Source organism: Colius striatus, chromosome Z (assembly GCF_028858725.1).
Source record: "Colius striatus isolate bColStr4 chromosome Z, bColStr4.1.hap1, whole genome shotgun sequence".
Taxonomy (NCBI): Eukaryota; Metazoa; Chordata; class Aves; order Coliiformes; family Coliidae; genus Colius; species Colius striatus.
In genome coordinates this window covers 45089360-45110097 of record NC_084790.1, presented here as the reverse complement: position 1 = coordinate 45110097, position 20738 = coordinate 45089360, and the positions used below count along the sequence as shown (strand labels likewise).

The following is a 20738-nucleotide window of genomic DNA, read 5'->3' as shown; positions in this document are numbered from 1 at the left end:
CATCAACAAATGCGAAAATGTGTTAAGAATCAGGCTAAATGTTACATTGCTTTCTGTGCAGGACTTGCTACGATACAGCTCTCACTTGCATCTCTTCATGTAACTCACTGTGCCTGTGATGTTAGGTGTCTGTGCTGTTCTTGGAGAAATCTGCAGCCTTGACTCTGGTAGTATGTAAGCTGAAGCCATGCAGGATTAATAAAGATATAAAATAATAACTGAAAAGAAAAAGAAAGGCTAGGGCATAACTGGAACTACTGAGATGGCACTCAGGATAAAAAGTTCTGGGGGTGAGGGGAGCATAAAAACTCCCGAAGGAAGCCCTGCCCCGGAGACGCAGAAGACAGCTCAGAAAGGCCAAGGAGCAGCATGGTCCAAGAAGCAAGGGAGACCAACACATCCTCAGCTGACTGCCTGGCCCTTAAAAGTGTTGCAATAATGACACTAAGCACAACGCTGCTTAGGTGACCTGTATGTTAACTTTGGGTATCTGCCAGGTTGTCATGGCTAAAATAAATGTACTTATTAATGTGTGTAAACTCTTACCTACTGCCTCTGCACAGGTAAAAAAATGCAAATGACAGTTATCTAGTGTTAAGAGGTTTACCTCTATCCCTGATAAACTTGAAGTAACTAGCTGATGCATGATCCTACTGCAAGGCCAAAATGCCCAAGCGGGACATGTATTCAGAGAAGACTTGTACAGTTTGCTGACTGAACTTCATAAATGCCTGTACTGAAAACATGGTTTGGTACAGGTCAAAGCTGTAAATTCCCTAATAAAGATAACCTGAAGTGGGATTTGGTTGTTTCCACTGAGAAACGCTGAGGCTATTAGTTGAAGCAAGTACAATTACTGGCTTCTCCACAAATATAATAGAAAAACAGCTGTTAGCAGATTTTGCCATCTTGTTCAGACGAAAACACAAAGAACTTTCAAAATAAATACTAAAAGCCCTGAAAAATGCTGCAGTTTGGTTTTTAACCATAAGCTTATTAGAAGGATGATTTGCAAATTCTGCTAAAGGCTTTTGTGCGGTCAGACAGAGAAGAGTATTAGAAACCAAAGCAGAAAAGGGATACAAATTATTCTAACACTTTGAACCCAAATACAAGTTAACTGTAATCAACACCATGTAACAACAAAGTTGCTAATATGCAAGTGTAGACAGGGATACCGGAGGCAAATGCCTCCTCCAGATCACAAGCATATGGAAGAGCTACAGAGAAACTAGACCACTACACTTCTAGATGACCATGACATTATTTTAGGAATGGCACTAAAATACATGAGATATAGGCAAGAGTATGTGAACATTTAAGAACACTTAAAAAGGCAGTATTTTAAAAAATCTCTTAGGGATATAATGAAAACTAACACCTTTTTCTTAGTCCTTAATTGTCTCTATACTTAAATTCACATATACGCAGAGCAGAAGCAAAACACTTCACATAGCTATATACCACGAAAATACACAAGCAGCACACAAATGACTGCAAACTGAAGGGGGGGCAGGGTTGGGAGTGGAGGGGGAAGGAGAGAAATTAATTTCTCCCACACAGAAATTAAAATATTGCCAAGTATAATACAGTCAGTTTTTCAACAGTCAATACAGAAAATCTTCATTATCAGACCTCTCAGTTCTCTCCAAGTTTACCACATGCCTGTGTAAATCTAATGTGGCCAAACTGATTTCAAGAGGATTACTCCTATGGTGCTTTTATTACCCTGCCACCAAGAAAAAAGGCCATATACCTTTGTGGTATCTGAAGACTACATCACAATCTCTGCTAAAATAGCATGAAATGATTTATTCAAATATGAATGTAATTTATTGTCAACAGTGACTTACTAACTTCAAATATTTTCCAGTGATCACTTTAACATAAAGTTATCGTAGTCAGTTAGTAGCAGCTGTAACTAAATTCCAAGTACTCCAAATGCATTTTAAATGTTGATGTGTAATTGGCATCTGGTTTTCAGACTCAAGTAAAGCTCTTTTAATCAGCTTTCACTGGCCAAATTATAGTTATGATTTAGTAAAGTAATCATGTGGATCTTGGAAAAAGCATGATAAATGGTCCTCATTCGCAAACACAGAAAAAAAACCCCACTGAAGCGACTAGCTCGGAATCTTCTATTCAATCCACACAAGGATAAAATTCTTCCAAGTTCAGATTATCTGCACACATCTATTTTAGGCATTAAATTCATGCCACTCACATACACACTGAAATTAGTCTTCCTGTGCACGAACTACAGAAAATGTGAATCAGGAGCCTTATGTCAATTGGCACATTAGAAAAATTCAGCCAAATAAGTTTTCTTCACACAAACATCTTGTCCTTTGATACTGTCAGGTTTGTTCTATGGAATTCTTTCACAGATACTGAGTCCTTCCTGTTTGTAATATTATCACTGCAAATGCTTAATTCTCAATTCTGACTAAAACATATAAAAAACCCCCAAACATACTTCTAAATACTATTAGTTTATGTACCATAGCCACTGCAGTTTGAAGCAGTTACGAGACTTAAGTTTCCTCGCCATTACAGGTATTTAAATAAAGTATCTAAGTAGTTCCAAATTTGAGTAAGATAATCAACTTTGTTCAAAATGCAAATTTAATGAAACTGCTGCATGCATATTTATAGAAAACCCACTAGAAATGTGCAAGATCTTTTTAACTAATCTTCTGAATTTGGCTTTGGTTTATCTTGCATGTCTCACTACAATTAAACACAGTGAATGCACCTTCCTGGGCTTCTATCACATGCTGAACAGTGGAAGAGAAGCTGATACTTGCTGGGTTCTTCTACACTTGATAAGTAGTCTGTAAATCTGCATGGCACCATAAGGTCTTCCAACTCACCTGCACACAGCTACATTTTCACTCTGAGGCTCCATCACTACCCAGTCCTTTACTGTTTGATATACTGTAAACAGTGACTGGGAGTCAAGTTTGTTGTTTTAAAATTACATTGTCAGGTTCAGAACACTTATTTTCTTTCCTTCTCTAGGATGAATTGAAATGGTTTATAAAATGGCTAGCTTCTGTATAAACTGCCCTCCCCAACATACCATTTATTTTTCTGCTGAAATGTAAGAACATGAATGTGTAATGTGCTCTGACCTTTAGGGGAATGCAAAATCAAGCTATCCAACACAAGAAAACATGGTATCTACCCGGTAACTGCAGTTTTCCAAGGGTTAGCTTGTTCTTCCAACACTATCTCTATACAAATAAATTATATAAACCCTTTGAACCTGTAGTTCTCAGGAGACACATGGCATCTAAAGAGTATAAAAAATGCCCTTCATAAATTTTATTAAAAGAGAAATCTAAGGATTTGTTTATGCTGCAAATCCAAAAAAAGAAATTACCATACATTAAGAAAATGCCAAAGTGGCCCCGTATGGAGTTTGAGGCAGCTGCTTTTCATCCAGAAATCAATGTCTTCTGCATATCTGACATCTTAGTAGTGGTCCTGCTGCATGAAAAAAGAAAGAAAGATGGCCTGCTCATTCATGGGGGCAATGCAGCCCAGGGAGGCCTCACCAGGACAGAGTAGAGAGGGAGAAGAACCTCCCTTGACCTGTTGGCCACACTCTTCTTGATGCGTCCCAGGATGCCATTGGCCTTGGCCACGAGGGCACATTGCTGGCTCATGTTCAGTTTATTATCAACCCTGACTCCCAAGTCTCTCTCTGCAGAGCTGCTTTACAGCAGGTCAATCCCCAGCCTGTACTGGTGCATGGGGTTGTTCCTTCCCAGGTGCAGGACTCTGCACTTGTCCTTGTTCAACCTCATGAGGTTCCTCTCTGCCCAACTCTCAAGCCGGTTGAGATCCCGCTGAATGGCAGCACAGCCTTCTGGGGAATCAGCCAGTCCTTCCAGTTTGGTGTCATCAGGGAACTTGCTGAGGGTACACTCTGCCCCCTCATCCAAGTCGATGATGAAGATGTTGAACAAGACTGGCCCCGGAACCCATCCCTGTACTCTTCTCTGAGTAGTTCCAGTAGTTCTTGTTTCATCCATGGAGGCCTCTTGCCTTCTTTTCCTCATTTTCTACTTATGGGGACACATGAATCTTGGGCTTGGAGGAAGTGGTGCTTGAAGACTGACCAGCTTTCTTGGGCACTCTTACAATCTAGAATCCTATCCCATGAGATTCTTCCAAGCAGGTCTTTGAAGAGGCCAAAGTCTGCTCACCTGAAGTCCAGGGTTGCAACCCTGCTTGGGGTCCTGCTTCTTCCACAGAGGATCTTGAATTCCACCATCTCACGGTCATTGCAGCCAAGGTTGCCTCCAACCTTCACATCCCCAACCAGATCTTCTTTATTTGTCAGCCCAAGGTCCAGCAGCACACCTCTCCCTGTTGGCTTCTTGACCACTTGTGACACGAAGTTGTCATCAACACTCTGTAGGAACATCCTGGACTGCAACTCCCACAACAGCATCACCCACATTACCCTGCCCTTAATTCTTACCCCTCATCCCCGCCCCGGAAGAGCTCAATGCATTCTAATATCTTTGCCACACAGAGAGCAATCCCACCCCTCTGCCTTGTTGGCCTGACTTTCATAAACAGCACATAGCCATTCATGACTGTGCTCTAGCCATGTATTTCATGCCACTGGCATGACATTTCCATTTTCCTTGCAAAGCATATTTTCCCTTATAGCTCTCATTCAACTCTAGCAGCTTAGATGTATCACCAAGTATCTTCTGCTGCTTGGAAACCATAGTCACCTCTACTCCATAGAAGTAGAAAAAATCAGAAGTTTGTCTCTAGTCAAAGGTCTCTCAGTGCCTACCAGGCTGTACGGGAAGGCCTGTTTTGTATGCTGAAGATCTGGAATGCAGCGTTCTTTTATAAAAAGACAAATGACAAGTAAAAAATCCAGTTTGGAACAGTGTTTTAAAAATTGATTGTTGTAAGACAATTTAACATAATCAGAGTTTTATCTTCACTGACAAATTAAGTAAAAGTCCAGCAAAGTGCAAGAATTAAGCCAATTTATCTGTTTTTATGCTAATGCCAAACTGGTTAGCTAAACTCCAATTTCCAGTTGGAGATTGGTAAGATTAAATACTTGGACATTAGACCACATTTCAAGAGTAGGAGGCAGGGAGAGGACTTGATCACTGGGAAGCACTAAATGTTCCGATTCATGGCAGGTTTTGTTAACTCAGCAACTGAGCATGAGCTCAGCAGTGCCAGGTTGGGAAGAAGACATAATGTGGTATAAATAAAGTACTGTGCCAATGCATGGTAAAAACAAAGGAGCAGTTTCAATTAGAAAGCTGTATTTGGCTTTGCTGAAATACTTTCTTTCATCAAATGCTGAGCCAACTGACTGCTAATTTTTTAAAGAACATACATGCTAAGTATCTTTAATCAATTGACAATATCAGCCAAATCAATCTAAGATTGGCTTTATTGTGGTTTAGATTTTGAGCAAATGTCTGATCAGCTGCGATTTAAAAATATGCACTGTGTTCTGTGCGTTCAGTGTGATTTTCTTAGAAGGATGTACCCTGTACGATTCAAAATAAACTGATACTAATTATCTTTGTTGGTTACATCACAATTTATGGCATCTCTTGGTGTCTAGGCTTTCTAGAACTGCTTTTTAGACTTTTGAACATAAATCAGATAACTTATCTAAACAATTAACTAACATATAAATTAACTAACAATAAACTAACATAGCTGCTGTTTTAGAATGGTACCATGGGTTGTAGAAAGGAGAAACTCTGGCTCCCATGCCATTGTAAGGGAAAAGTAGCTCCTTTGGATCATCTGTTACAGTTCACTCTAGATTAAGGTTGTGCGTTTTGGGTTCCTAATCGTGTAAATGATAGGTGCACCAATTCTTTAGAATGAATTAGTAACAGCATAAAAATTGTGATTAAGGTTTAAAGCACTCCACAATTAATGTGTAAGTGTTGAACCAATATAATGATTACCAATACATGCTTTGATGACAATCCAATATTTAGTATTAAGTACAGTGTTAATATCACATTTACTACCAAACTAAATCAGTTATATTCTAACTCACAGCAACTGTTGTTTAAATCATATCTATAGAGAAGCAATGCTAACTGTTACTAAATTACTATATTGTTACTTCTGAGTGACAGAGTCTCTAGTAAAAGCTGACATAGTCTCCAGGGCACCACAGTGTAGCAGATACGCATTTTGCAAGAACACATAATAACAAGCAAAAGGAAGAGAGAAGGCACAGATGCAAGAGTGTAAAGCATGTTGGCAACACATGGAGTCGGTCTGGGTTTGTGCCTAAATTATTTCTATAATACTGCAACAATTTTTGTACAGAATTGTAACAAGATCATGGATGAAACTGTAGAAGCAGCAAAAATCACAAATTAGCCTGGCACCACTGCACTCCACCCTGAACAGAGGTCATGTGCAGCCTTAATGCCCACAGAGCAAACAAGGAACTGAAGCTGTGACTCAGTCCCAGTCTGGTTCTTGCTTTCCTCTTAGTCTACGTATGATGTAATCTGTACCAGCCCTTTTCCTGGTACAGGAGTTCCACCCCTGTTCAGCTGTGCTGACAATGAAGGCAGTGAATTAGAAGATAGAGCCAAGGCTCCATGCACTTCCTTCCACACAGAGAGGAGTAGCAGAGTAGCAGTAATGGGACAAATTAGTGCCTTGATATTCTTTGATGGAGGCTGACGTGCACCCATACTTCAAAACTGAGAAGAATGAGAGAAAAACTTTAAAAGATCATAGTTTATTATTATCATTTGGGGTGAGGAAGAGGGGGAAACAATCATCGAAACCTTACGCTTATTACAACTCACTGAAATACAATTTTTCCTCTTGTGACAAGGAAGTTGTCAAAACAGATAATTATGGACATGCTAGAAATAGCTCAGAAGAAGATAGGAGCTGTCACAAAAAGTTTCCTTTTTTAACATTTCACCTTCTATCCAACTGTGCAATTCAGAAGCCACTGAGTTTTATTACAGCGTAACAACTACATAATGCATATGAAAAGCACTCATTTACAGTGGGTTTCTATTTCAAACTACTCTCAGGCTCTTGACACTAATTAAAGGAACATGCAATTCTGCTTTATTTCCCATGAAATATGAATACACATGCACATGCATACAAGGCAACAGTGAGGTATCAATTCAAGCTGAGAACACCTACAGCAACATAGTCCTGTGTGCTCTACAGAGGAAGCAGCATCTAGCTTAAGTGACGTGACTTCTAATAAGAAAAGTTCTGTGTTCCCAGACTACTGTTACTACAGGTACACATCCAATAATTGTAGGTTATCACATTAGCAGGTTAAGAGATTGGCATGGTTTGACATGCCAGCCTTTTCTGGTAAGGGGGAAGGGGCTGTAAAGATGGCTCCTGCAAGAAGTTGCTCACAACTCTCCCCAGCTCTGAGCCAGACCCACTTCTGCGGCTGAGCCAATTAGACACCTCCACGATCACTTTTAAGAAGAAGCTGGAAGAGGAGGTTTCTTCCTCCATCTTCCTCCATCTTCTTCCTTCTTCTGCCCCTTCTTCTTCTTCTGGCTGGTGGTGGTGCAAGGAGTAGGAACAGTGAGAGAAACAACCATGCGGACTCCAAGGTCAGTGATGAAAGAGAGGAGGAGGTGTGCTGGAGCAGAGACTCCCCTGCATTCTATGGAGAGAACTGGTGAAGCTGAGATTTATTTTCATTTCTTTGAAGACCCCACATCGGAGGTAGAGACTCATTTTGATAATGACCCCATATCAGGGGCAGAGACTCATTTTGCTAAAGCTGGCCCCAGACCAGGGGCAGCAATTCACTTCATTAAAGGCCCTGAGCCAGGGACAGTGACTATGGCTGGAGGAGGCCATGTCCCATGGGAGGGACCCAACCACTTCACTGCAGACCCCGAGACAGGGGCAGTGATTTTCTTCTTTAAAACTATGGCTGGAAGAGGCCGTGTCCCAAAGGAGGGACCCTTTATCACTATGGCCGGAGCAGGCCGTGTCCCAAGGAAGGGACCCAATATCCACAGCTGTAACTGTGGGGAGGAACCCACGACAAAGCAGCTCATTAAACTTATGCCCAGAAGAGGCCTCATCCCGAGAGAGCGACCCTGTAACTGCAGAAACTGCAGCTGTGGTGAAGAATCCACGCCAGAGATATTCACCAAGGACTGCGTCCCGTGTGAGGGACCCTGTATCGGCAGAAGTCGCAGCTGCTGGGAACAACCCCACCAGAGGAGTTATGGACTGTGTCCCAGGGGAGGAACCCCATGTTGGAGCAGGGGAAGAATGCCAGGAGTCATCCTCATCTGAGAAGACAGAAGTGGCAGAGCTCATCTGTGAGAGACTGACCACATCCCCCATCCCTGCCCCCCTGAGCTGTTGGGGGAGGAGGTAGAGATATCGGGAGCAGAGAGCTGGGCCTGGGAAGAAAGGAGGGATGGGGGAGGGAGATCTTAAAGTGCTGGTTGTCATTTTCTCATCATCCTACTCCCTTTTTGTTTTTATTCTGTTCTGTTTCTTGTGGAATAAACTCTCCTACTCTCCTCTCTAAGTCAAGTACTGGAGTCTGTTTTGCCCAGAACTATAACTGGCATTGAGCCCTCCTTGCACTTGTCTTAACCCACAACCACCTTGCTTATCTTTTTACTCCCATTTCTCTGGGGCCTCTGCCATTCTAATGAGGGTGCGGGTGAATGGGGGCACCGAGAGAGAGACTGTCGTGGTGCTGCTGTGCTAGCTGAGCCAAACCACAACACAGATAAACCACATTCTTCTCCATACCAGTTTCTCTAGGCATTGTCATGATAACCTTCTCTATTTTTCTCTCGTGCATTTTCTCGCACCCCAAGACAGCCTGTATCTTTTTTTCTCTCTCCATTCTACAGGTAAGACCATCAATAACATCAAGACACTGAGACACTCTTGAGCCTCAGCACACTGCCAGAAGTAGTGCATAGCTACAAGGTCTGTTATGAGGGAAAAGTAAGTGTTATATTTCTAAATACATACAGGTACCTCATGTTACAGACAGTAGGATTCTTTAAAAGACCCTATAAATTGATGCCCTCTGAAATTAGAAGTTCTAAAGAAAACAAATAGAAGCTAGGCTTAAAAACTCCCTATATGCCTGTTATTTTAAGGTTTATTACATCCTTAAAAATATGCCCCTTAGTTCATTCCAGTTTTACAAGCTCGATACAAGATACTTAAACCAATTTTTATATGACTCCCACTATCTATGTGGGAGAAAACTATGTGGTACATACATATCCACTGATTCAATAAAGATAAGAAACAGATAAGAGAGGCTGATACTCCTCTGAAACAGGCACCATAACCAAAGCTCACAAGTGTCCTATGCATCCAGTCACTAACTCAATTAGGACCTGAATCAGCAGAAAAATCACAATTTCTTCCATTAGTATTTTTAATATATTCACATAACATGATCTCAAATTTTAAACAAAGCTTTTTATTTTTTTAAGGAAACGTAACCCAGAATGAAAACGGGTGATGTAGAATGCAGTAATGCTTGTGAATGCCATGCAAAGTTGCCTGTCAACAAAGTGCTGAGAAATTTTGAGAAGTTCTTATCTGTAGAACTAGGCCTGAAATTGATGAACGTACGTAAAAGACTGAGACATATCTGCAGTGGTTCTGTGAGTGTTACATTGTTCAACAGTTTTTACACTTTGAGAAGTTCCGCTTTAGTAATGGAATTGCAACATAAGTCCCCAAAATAAAGTCCTAAAGAGAAGGATTTTCCCCCTGACTCACAAGTGCATATTTTCTTACTTTCACAACTAAGACGTGAAAAATGCAAAATATATAGGTAACATGTTTTATGTCAGAAGTGAAATCTGTAGCCAGAAGAAAAATTGGGAGGCAGGAGCATATGCAAGGCAGCATGTTTACTTTTATCTTACAGTCTAGTTGATAAGCCATACAGAAAGCAGACTATGGCTCCAAGAATGGATGGGAACAGTCTCTTAAAATAAATAATTTGCATGGATGGAACATCATTACAATAAAACGACTTTTGTTAATAAATTCCAACAACATTAATGCTTAGCAGGTAAACTAATTTGCATGTAAAGTGCACATAGTTTATAGTGATAAACAAGTTTATAGTGATTAACTATTACATCTACTTCCACAAAAACAGCATTTGATTTAAAGTATTTCAATATTTGTAGCCGTTAAAATATTTTTGTTAATTTAAAACATTAAGGTCTCTAGGCAGTGAAATAGGAAATGTATCCTATTTGCTCAAAAACATACTATATACATCTAGTTTTCTATATACCTCATAAAGAAATGTAATAGTCTACTTAATTGTTCATCACTTGTTTTGTAATCAGTTGGTTAAAATATTATGTACAGCTGCACACTTAATACTGATCAAGTTGTCTTGTGAAGTCACTGGAATATTCTTCTCTGTAAAAAAATGAATCTATAGAAAAAGAGATGTAAAGCAATTTCTGAAAAGGAAAGCTTTCTAATGGAAACAAAACAAAGATCAGTTAGATATATGTGGAATAAAGAACAGCCTTAACTAGTGACATGACCCAGCTACCCTGACCAGTGTAAGGAAGGACAACTCACATTCATTCTCATTTAAGTGCCTGACACATCACAATGGTCATGAATTGCATTTTGTTGGCCTATAGCATTGGTTCCCAAAATGTGGTCATTAGTGCTTATCAAAAAGATGAGTAAGATCCAGTTGATTTGTGAAGCCATATCTCCAGAGTATTTTAGAGTTTGATCACAGAGCTCATCAAGAGACTTGAGGGCCAGAGTAGTCTGGCAACCTCTATCACCCACAGATGACAGCTGAATAAAGACAAGTTTGAACAATCTAAAAAATTCAAACACACAATACAAAGGGAGATGGTAGACAAATAGAGTATAGGAGAGAAAAAGAAACTGTAATATAATTTAATGTATGTAATTTTACATAAGAAAGAAAGAAAGAAAGAAAGAAAAGAAAGAAAGAATGAAAGAAAGAAAGAAAGAGAAAGAAAGAGAAAGAAAGAGAGAGATGGACAAATGACAAGAAAAAATGGAATGCCATAAAAAAAAAAAAAGGTGTTTCAGACCACAAAGTTCGAAACACAGGCACAGTTCCAGTAACTTATGTTTTAGGAACTGTAGCACTCTTCTGTGGTCTTACAATATGATGTTGACAGTAAAATGTCACTAAGCTAAAATGCAAAATTTGTGTGATTTGCATCCTTTTTCAGAAATAGTCTAGTCTCACGAGAAACATGAAAGAACAAGGAGATTTGTTATAGTGGGTTTCAACATGAAATATGGTCAGAGATATTCCCTCGTTCCACAGCTGTCAAACAGCAGTTAACCATATCACCATTACTGTCAAAAAAAGGAATATAATACAGAGTAGTAGCCAGTAATGCTGCTATTTATGTAGCTAAAACGCTAAAGCCCATCAGTCCTACAAATAGGAACCAAATAGTGTTTTATATGCACTTGACTAGGATAGTTTTATTTATAAAGATACTGTGGTATAAATGTTTCAAATAACAAGAAACGTAGATCATACATTACATACAGTAATGCAGGGAAAAAAAAATCAAGCTGTACTATCATATTTTAAAATGCAACTGCAGCATTATTTTTAAAATATTGGCAAGAATTTTTAACATACATCTGTTTGAACTACCTTTTCTTTTACAGGACAAAAATAATTTAGAGTTTAGTTAAAAGATCTCTACTTTTCAAATTCCTAGTATATCAATTCTGCTCTGATAAGGTCAATGCACAGACCTGCAGGTAAATTCTGGGATTCTAAATTGTTTTCCAAATCTATTATCTCATGAAGCTGAAGGTATAAGCAGTCCTGGAACTCTGAATGTAACATTACTCCCAATAATCTTTTATTCTCCATAAATTGCTTTTTCAGGAAGGTAAAATATCTAGAAGACAACTGATGCACAGTTGTCTCACCTGTAGACTCCTTGCACTCCTATTTTGAAATAGATCCAATACCTCTTGTGCCAGGAGGAGCTTTATTGCACCAATACCAAACCCAAGCTGCCCACATTCTCTGGTGCAGATTTATCTTAGCACAATTATCATGGCAGTCTGGAAATGACAGGACAAAATGACATGCAACACCTCCCGTCTTTCAGTATCACATGACTAGTAATTTCCACAATACAAGGTGTATGTATACAGTTAGTGTGATCAGAAATACTTAAAAGGAGATCAATCCAAGCTTAGGAAGAACAACTGCTGTGGTATCAACTCTGCAAAAGCAACTAGGATAAGGAGGGCAGGTAAAAGAAAAAAAAAAAATTAAAATCACATTTACTACTTCCCTGAATGTTAATGCAAAGAAAGGGGTGATTATTTGCTTTAAGTCCTTAAAAGCTTTGAGGATAAATTTAAGTTAAACTTCTTCCATTCCTGGGTTTATTATAGCTCTACAATCTCAGTGGCAAGTGTAAAACAGATTCATAGAACAGTCAGGGTTGAAACAGACCTCTAGAGATCATCCAGTCTAACCCCCTGCTAAGACAAGTCCACTTCGATCAAGCCATATAGGAATGTGTCCAGCTGGGTTTGGAAACCTCCACTGAAGGAGACTCCGCAACCTCCCAGGGCTCCCTCATCCTTACAGGAAAGAAGTTTCTGCTCATGTTCAAGTGGAACTTTCTGTGCTCTAGCTTGTGCCCATTACCCCATGTCCTGTCTGTCACTGGGCACTACAGAAAAAAATACTCACTCCATCCTCTCAACACCAGCCTTTCGGGTTTTTACAAGCATTGATAAGGTTCCCAGAGCCAGAGTGAACTGGTGGAAAAGCTTTAAGTTGCATGTGAGCTCATTCCAATGAGTTATGGATCATAAACATCAGCTGACACACTTCCCCAAGTCACCTCAACACACAGGAAGGCTAGACAACTTACAGACTAGTACATTCTAGATGATCGCAGTGACCACATCTTTGGCTACAGCATGACAACAGAGCTTCAATTAATTCAACACAGTTGAACACAACTAATTCTACTGATGCAAGTCAAGTATCTGCCTCTGTGGGAGTCAGTTTGAATCTTCCCTAGTAAACCATGCCTCTCTACTCACTCGTTCCTAGTTGATGCTTAACAACTTGTAATACAAGTCCAGGGCAAGTAGTGTATGTATATGCATCCGTACACATAAACAGTTAAACTTGTTCCACCCTTTACCAAGTCATCAGCATTAAAGACTGTAGGATATCTTGCTGCTTCTTTCCTTTGGAAACTACTTATGGAAAAAGTCATGGCTGCAACTCTTCCATCTCATTAGTGTTGTAAAATGTTAATGCAATTTGTTTTCCTGTATTGGTGAATTCACTGGCAACTGGATTTGAAACCTGTATTTTAATATCAACTACTATGAAAAAACTTGCATTTATACATAGAGAACCTATTTTTTAAAAAGTAATTAAATTAATTCTGAAATTACTAAAGAACCTCTTGAATGGCCATGATCATCTTGAAGAACCTACACAGATCAACTTAAAGAAATCATGTAGATAAAAGGAACAGCTAAAGAACATTAGAGTTTATATTTCCATTTGTTCCTCTTTTTCCTAAGTGTTAGATATCTAATCTGTGTGCAATTTCATGAAAAGGCAAGCAACATACTAAATTCTCCCTCAAAAGGGACGAATGAATGATGGGACAGGAGTAAATAGTCTCAGCTTGTGACAGGGCAGGTTTAGACTGGACATTGGGAAGAACTTTTCCACCAAGACGGTTTTTCAGCATTGCAATGGGCTGTCCAGGGAGATGGTGGAGTCACCATCCCTGGAGATACTCAAGATGCAAAGATGAGGTGCTGAGGGATATGGTTTGGTGATGCGCTTGGCAGTGTTTGTTTAACAGTTGGATTTGATGATCTCAAAAGTCTTTTCCAACTGAAACAATTCTATGATTCTATGAAATTATTAGACAAGTGAGTACATTATAAACTAATCATTGCAGTTTGATGACAACAACTGAAAATTTAAAGACATTTCATCTCTCTCACCTCGATAGTGGGTGGATCCTTTCTTTTTTTCCTTATCCATGCTGCAAAAGAAATAAAAATCAAATTTCAAAGATCACAGGAAGTATTAAAACTCAAAATTATAATGAATTTTTAACAGAGAGGAAACTTTTAGATAAAAAATTACAACAGAATTTGTCACGATCTAGCAAGCCGTATCATATCCCAAAACATTAAGATCCAAGATGTTGTTTCCTGTGTCAATACTCTCAGTCTTCACAGAAGGAAAGAGGGAAATAAATAAATAAATAAATGCAATCACCACTGTGAGGAAAGCTTGGGCACAGTTTATGTACCACTTTGGGTACCCAAATAGGGCCTAGGAAGCAGGGCTCATGGTCCAGGCCTGCTGTTGAGCTTGCTACACAGACAGCGTCACCCTGAGAAAATGACAACTGCTGGAAAGTATGAAAAGCTTCAGTCTCCTCTGGAGAAAAGGGGTTCCTGTATATGCCTCAGGCATTGTTGAAGTAAAAAATCTGTTCATGTTTGTGCCGACTAGGATTCCTTTACAATACTGAGGGGCTTCAGAGCCTTGAACACGCTGTGTCCTATGGCTGTGTGGGACTACCCACTGCATCGAGGGAGAGGTACTGAAACCCAGCGATGGCTCCCTCCATCCTACTCAATTCATGCCGGGAAAGGCAGCAGGGGAATGTAAGCAATAGCCACAATCATTGCCCTGTGGCTCAGGTTTTCCACAATGAAGCAAAATCTACAGATTTATGCCCCCTCCCACTGTAAGCACTGATTCTTAGTGTGAGACTGATTGCAGGTAGCAATCCAAAGGGAACGCACTGCAGACACAGCAGTGCTACTCTGTTGGGTCTTGCTTCATTCAGTCAATGAATTATTACAGGTAGTTCCAACTATTACAGGCATTACTTAAACTAGTTACTTGACTGCAGACAAAGAGATATCCAAGACTCTTTAGAAGTATTGCTATTGTAGGATTTTTTTATGCCTTTTCAACCCATACAATCGGTAGCTATTAGGTTATCTGTTTCATAGACATTTGTCATTTCTGCTGGTATTTCTCAGATGAATGAGTAGCAGAATGCAAGTGGCCAGTTATGAACAGAAGCACAAACATAAGGAAAGCCAGTTCCAAGAGCCTAGACATGGCAAAACATTCTTTTGTACATTTGTATGGATAATTAAGACTTTTGTTACTGTGCTTGAAAATCAGAGCAAAAATGACATTTTCATTATCACCCAGTCAAACCCCTGTATCTGTCCTGGAGCTCTCTATAAAGCTTCAGAAATGCTTAAGAAGGAACTACTCCAAATTTTAATTTTCTAATACCATCTGTGCTGTATTTCGAGGGGAATCACAAAATGAGTCAGACAGCAAGTCCAGAACACTAAAAGCTGCATGGAGTCACAACGTCACCCTCACAACTGAAAATGCAACTACACATAGGGTGAAACACAAACACCACTGCTTCAGCAACATTATGAAACTGGTTTTAGGAGGAACAGCTTCCAGCTAACGTAAGACTAGACTTAAGAGAGGCATTACATAGCTTGGAATTTAGCCGCGATGGCAAGGCCAACAGCCTGAACTCAAGCTTAATGGTAAAATATCTGTAATAACACAAAGAAAGGTTCAAGAACTTCTGCTTCTTGACTTTCGGATGATGCTTTCTTAAAATGTTTTCTTTTAAATACTATTTTGAAACATCTTTTCTTAAAAGCAGTCCCTGACAGTTCTTCTCGGAGGCCTTCTGAAGTCTGAAAAAAGACTAGACCTGAATTTGCCATCGTGGGCTAACAGTCGAGCACTGAACAGCTAACATCACGTCTTCTGGGAAAGTTTTAAGTTACTGGAAAGGAAAAATTGACATTAAGATAATCCAAAATACATCTAAATGACTTCCTATTAAATCTATAGAACTAGAAAACATTTTGCATGTATCTGTAGCAAGCACTTTTGAACATTTAAATCTTATGAGGATTTCCAAATGCAAAATCTGGAAAAATCACAGACTACACTGGCATGACCGCCACTTCTCAACTGTCAGTCTTGTTGACACTCTTTGCAAAATGACCAGAGAAAATCATAGCACACAAGCTTTTCCCCTGACAGAAGTAATTCTTGTCTCTAATTAGCAACTGTTCCAACATCATCCAGAAAAGCAAGAAAGTGGTAGAGGTGTCAGGTATAGTAGGTATATTATGGATATATATCTATACATACTATATACGTGTAGTAGACACTGACCAATAAAAGATACAGATGGAGAAAGAAAAGGAAAAGTAGTAGTTTAAAATGTTTCATTAAAAAAAAATTAAACCATCAAAATGTAAGGGATTATTTTCATCAAAGTATCATCCCCTGCCTTGCCATGCCTGGCTTCAATCACATGGACGTATTTTCAATTCCACAGCTCTCAGCACTTCAAATTCCTTCCTTGTTTTTAAATTGCCAGTATTTTCTTATAACATCAGATGCATTTTAACTTCAACTCAATACAATTAGTGATTCTTAAAGAAAATTTCTTAAAATTTTAAATCCTATCAAAATTAAGCTGCAATTACAAACTACTGCTGAAATATAACCATTACAACAGATTTGCTGTCAAAAGCAGATGGGACTTTTAAGCAGTTATTTGATTAATGACTTCCAGATGAATGGATATGATTTCTCAAATTACTATACGTAAATTTATTTTAACATCTATAATGAGCTGCATAAAAAAAATCATTATTTAATGAAAGTTTCCTTCATTGCTATGTAGCTATGGGAGAAATACAGTAACAAAATTTACTAAAATCTCTTCATGGTCATAAGAAGAAATCAGTTTGCTTTAATATGTAAAATGCTCTCTGTGCAAATCCATTTCTGAAATATTCTTCGTAAAGCACAGCTAAAGATACATTACAAGATTAAAAGCAAAGCAAATATCATGGTTTATTTTAGTATATTATACTTTTAACATTTTTCTAATAATTCACCTGACTAGTCCTCAGTCTGTGGGGAGAAGAAAGGGAAGACTTTTCAGGTTGCTCTCTTTCAGATAGAAAATTTTTAAAACCTTTCAACTTTTTATAGTTATCAACAATAATTTGAACATCTAACACAAGGTTCAAAAAAAATAATACCACCTCAAGTATAAATTCACGGTAACAAATAAAGGAAGAATTAACGTATCCAAAACATAACTCAGTAGTAACTGTGTTAGCAGTAAAAGTAAACGGTATCTTAAAATAGAGACATTTTGCATTCTCTTTGAAAAATGTCATCAGTGTATACAATTTACTAACGGAAAAGCTCTTCTATTTTCTTTTGTATTCCCCACTACACTTTTAGTCAATGCAGATTTAAATTACTGAACAGATTTATACCACCGTTAAATATTTGTTGATGGAAAAAAAAGCAGGCAGGTGCTTTATCAGATATTATTTGAACACTATATACATACATGGCATGTACTTAATTAAAGTGTCTGGAAAAGATTTCCACGTGAACACTTCCGTTCACTGTGCTAACAAAACAAATTGTCCTCACCATTGTTTGCCAAGATGTTTTAAATCTGGCAGGGAAAGTAACACATAAATACTGAGCACAACCAAAACATTCTTCTCTGCCCTATAAAGCCTTGGCAAATTAAATCATTGCCTCCGTTTCAAACTAATTATGCTGCTGCTTCTAATTTTAACTGGATGGTGCTTTCTGCATTCTGTATTCATTGCAATGATACTTTTGTCTACATGGAATCTCACTAGATAGCTGGACATTTCCTACCTGAAGGCTTTGTATTCTTTCATCAGCACTCATTTGCATTCTTATTAGTATGTATGAGATTTTCATTGAACTTTAAGAGTCCTACCAACACATAACACACTGTAATGAGCATAAAAGTGAGCATAAAAGCTAAGACTCCCATTAATCACTAAATGTTACCAGGAGAAAATAAATAAATAAATAAATAAATAAAGACAAGACTAGGAGTAAATGGGCAACAAAATGCTCCATTAAACATGGCAATCTCATGAATCTCTGTAGGTATGTAAAATTATGGATCTCCTCTCAGAATTACTATTGACGTGTCCTGAGGAAGTAAATGACACATTCTACAGCAGAAGAACATTCAGAACTAACATTACAGAAAGGTCATCTGTTATGTGCATCAATACTGCCTAGGGAAAAGCATGCATTCCCACATTGTAGTAAAGTATATGAGGCTTCACCTAAATAAAAACAGGCAATATTCCTATTGGATTACGTTCTAAATTCAAAACTAAAGTACAAAAGGAAACACACTTTTGGACTTTTTAAATGAAAATCAATTTAATTTTCCATGTACAAACAGCTAACAGTAAGGAAAAGATAAGGGATTATGATTCCATAATTTTAATATTAAGCATGTTTCATTTTTACATATCCTTTGATGGACATTCAGAATTTTGGTAATTAAATTCACAGGTTGGAGACCTTAGGAAATTTAATCCTGTGGAACACTTAAAAGTAACACCTTCAGAAGAAAAATTTCAGGTAAACCTGTCAGGAATAAGCTGTCATCCCTGTTTTCAGTAAACTCTTTTGACTCATACACAAACATCATCTCCAGAATCAGAGAAACAGTTTGCAGAGACTGGGTCTGAAATGTGGATGATTAGTTTATCTACTCTCTTGATAGCTTTATACTTGGTCTCAGTTACATGATTATAACTTGATAAACATAGCACTAGAAACTGTCTCAGTTTTCCAGCTGTCCAAGTTGAATGTCTTAGGTATGCAATGAGATTTAACTCAGATGCTCTTCAAATTTCACTACAGCCTGCTCCCACAATGTCTTGTCCTTGGTTTTGTTCAAGTTCTCCTCAGATAACTCATGCCCTTAAATATTTCCAGGGACAGTATTTGTATTAATTTTGATCACAAGAGGTTTCCTGTCTAGTCACACGGTCAGATGTAGGGAAACAAAGAGAGGAAAAGTGTGTTGGGATGACTGCTTTTAAATAGGGTGGCCATGGATTATCCAGAAGTGAAAAAACTGAGACCTGGCAGAACCTTTAAAGACAGTACAGATGCAAGCAGCTCCCTGAAGATTCCAAGAAAAAGGAGAGGAAATAAGGCAACATAAGCTTTAGCACAGAATAACAGAATCTCAAGGGCTGGAAGGGACCTCAAAAGATCATCTAGTCCAACCCCCCTGCCAGAGCAGGACCACTTAAAGTAGGTCACAAAAGAACTTGCCCAGGTGGGTTTTGAATGTCCCCAGAGAAGCAGACTCCACAACCCATCTGGGCAGCCTGTTCCAGTGCTCCATCCCCCTCTTAGCGAAGAAATTTTTTCTTATGTTCCAGCTATATCTGTTGTCCTTTGTCCTATCATTGGTCATCTGAGAAGGCTAGGCAAGACAAAACTGAAGTAGAGAGGCCACAGATACCAAAATGCATGCACAGGATCTGCAGAGAAGGCCTCTGGAGAGGTAAGTATGTACTCAGCACAGAGGATCTAGAATATTAGAAATCGACAAAATTTCCAAGAGAAAAAAAATACAGAAGAAATATTATACAGCCTTCTAACCTTGTCTTTTACTGTTCAGAGAAAACTGCAAGGATTTTAGAAATCTTTCTGCAAAGTCTTAGACTATTTGCTGGAATGGTCAGCATCTGTAACAGCATGAATTGTAAAGTCAACATCCACAGAGAGAACACACTGGGAAATTTTCAAGAGTCTGGACAGCAGATTTGGAGGTCAGCACAGGTCTTGGCCTGGGAAATTTCTAGAATAATCTGAAAGAGGCAAAACTGTAACGAGCTTTTCAGCAGAGCTTGTATAAAAACCTTGTATTAAACTCTTTCCATTCCAATATCGTACTTCTATAGTATCATTTGAGTTCTCTACTTTTTCCAGTCTTTCTCATTTCTTGCTCACTGAGTACTCTTCATTTTACAAGAGGCAGAAAATATGTAGCAGTGAACTGAACTTCCGAGCATCCCACACCCCTAACTCACACACCAATACAGAGCAAAAGCAGAATAGTTTTTTGAACAGCCTCTATACAGCAGAAGTACAAGTCTTGGTTTTTTCAAACAGTGATATACTTGCTTGTGATGTTTAAATTGGCCATGGACTAAAAGATATCAGTTAGCCTTTTTAGTGGCATTCCTGTACTGTATGTGTCAGAAACACGCCCTCATTCTGCTTAAAGAATGCACCAGGGGAAAAAAAGGATGCACGTATTTTTTCTTTCTGTTGCTAAGGAAATGCAGTATTTAAAAGTCTTGTCACCTATCTGCACATTGTAAATCTTCCTTTACTTTTTAAATTTCTTCTATTTGGTGCTGACAAACTCACAAAGCAAAAAAACACAGTTACAAAGATTAAGAAGTTAAGGGTTAAAATTGTAAATGTAGCTCACAAAAATAGGAACAGGCAATTGCCTTCTTTAAAACAAACCTGAATAAGGTGCCTTGCCTTGCAAAAGTGCATCTCAGGTCCTGCGGCTGCATCTTTATGGCAAGTCCATACTGCAGGGTACCTGAGCCTTGACTGGTGCTTGCCAAAAGCATCTTTCTGAACAGCTGTACCCTCCCATGCACCACACTGTCAAGTCACTTGGATTCATCCAAAGGCTTCTGAAGAGAGATATACTGCAGGCTTATTACCATTTCCAGCAGTTTTAAGGAACAGATTCATATAGCAA

At 38.7% G+C, this 20738-nt stretch overlaps 1 protein-coding gene and 1 long non-coding RNA gene across 2 annotated transcripts in view; one reads left to right on the top strand and one right to left on the bottom strand.

Annotated features, from left to right (window-relative positions):
• Positions 1 to 20738, bottom strand: part of NDUFAF2 (NADH:ubiquinone oxidoreductase complex assembly factor 2) — a 68950-nt gene that overhangs the window by 1382 nt on the left and 46830 nt on the right. Inside the window, exon 3 of the mRNA XM_062018410.1 lies at positions 14062 to 14102. Coding sequence (XP_061874394.1) covers positions 14062 to 14102 — 41 coding nt within the window. The remainder of the gene's footprint in view (positions 1 to 14061; positions 14103 to 20738) is intronic.
• On the top strand, positions 18509 to 19901 carry LOC133628821 (uncharacterized). The gene is made up of 3 exons (XR_009820867.1): positions 18509 to 18577; positions 19393 to 19517; positions 19635 to 19901. It is a non-coding gene; the product is annotated as an uncharacterized LOC133628821 (long non-coding RNA).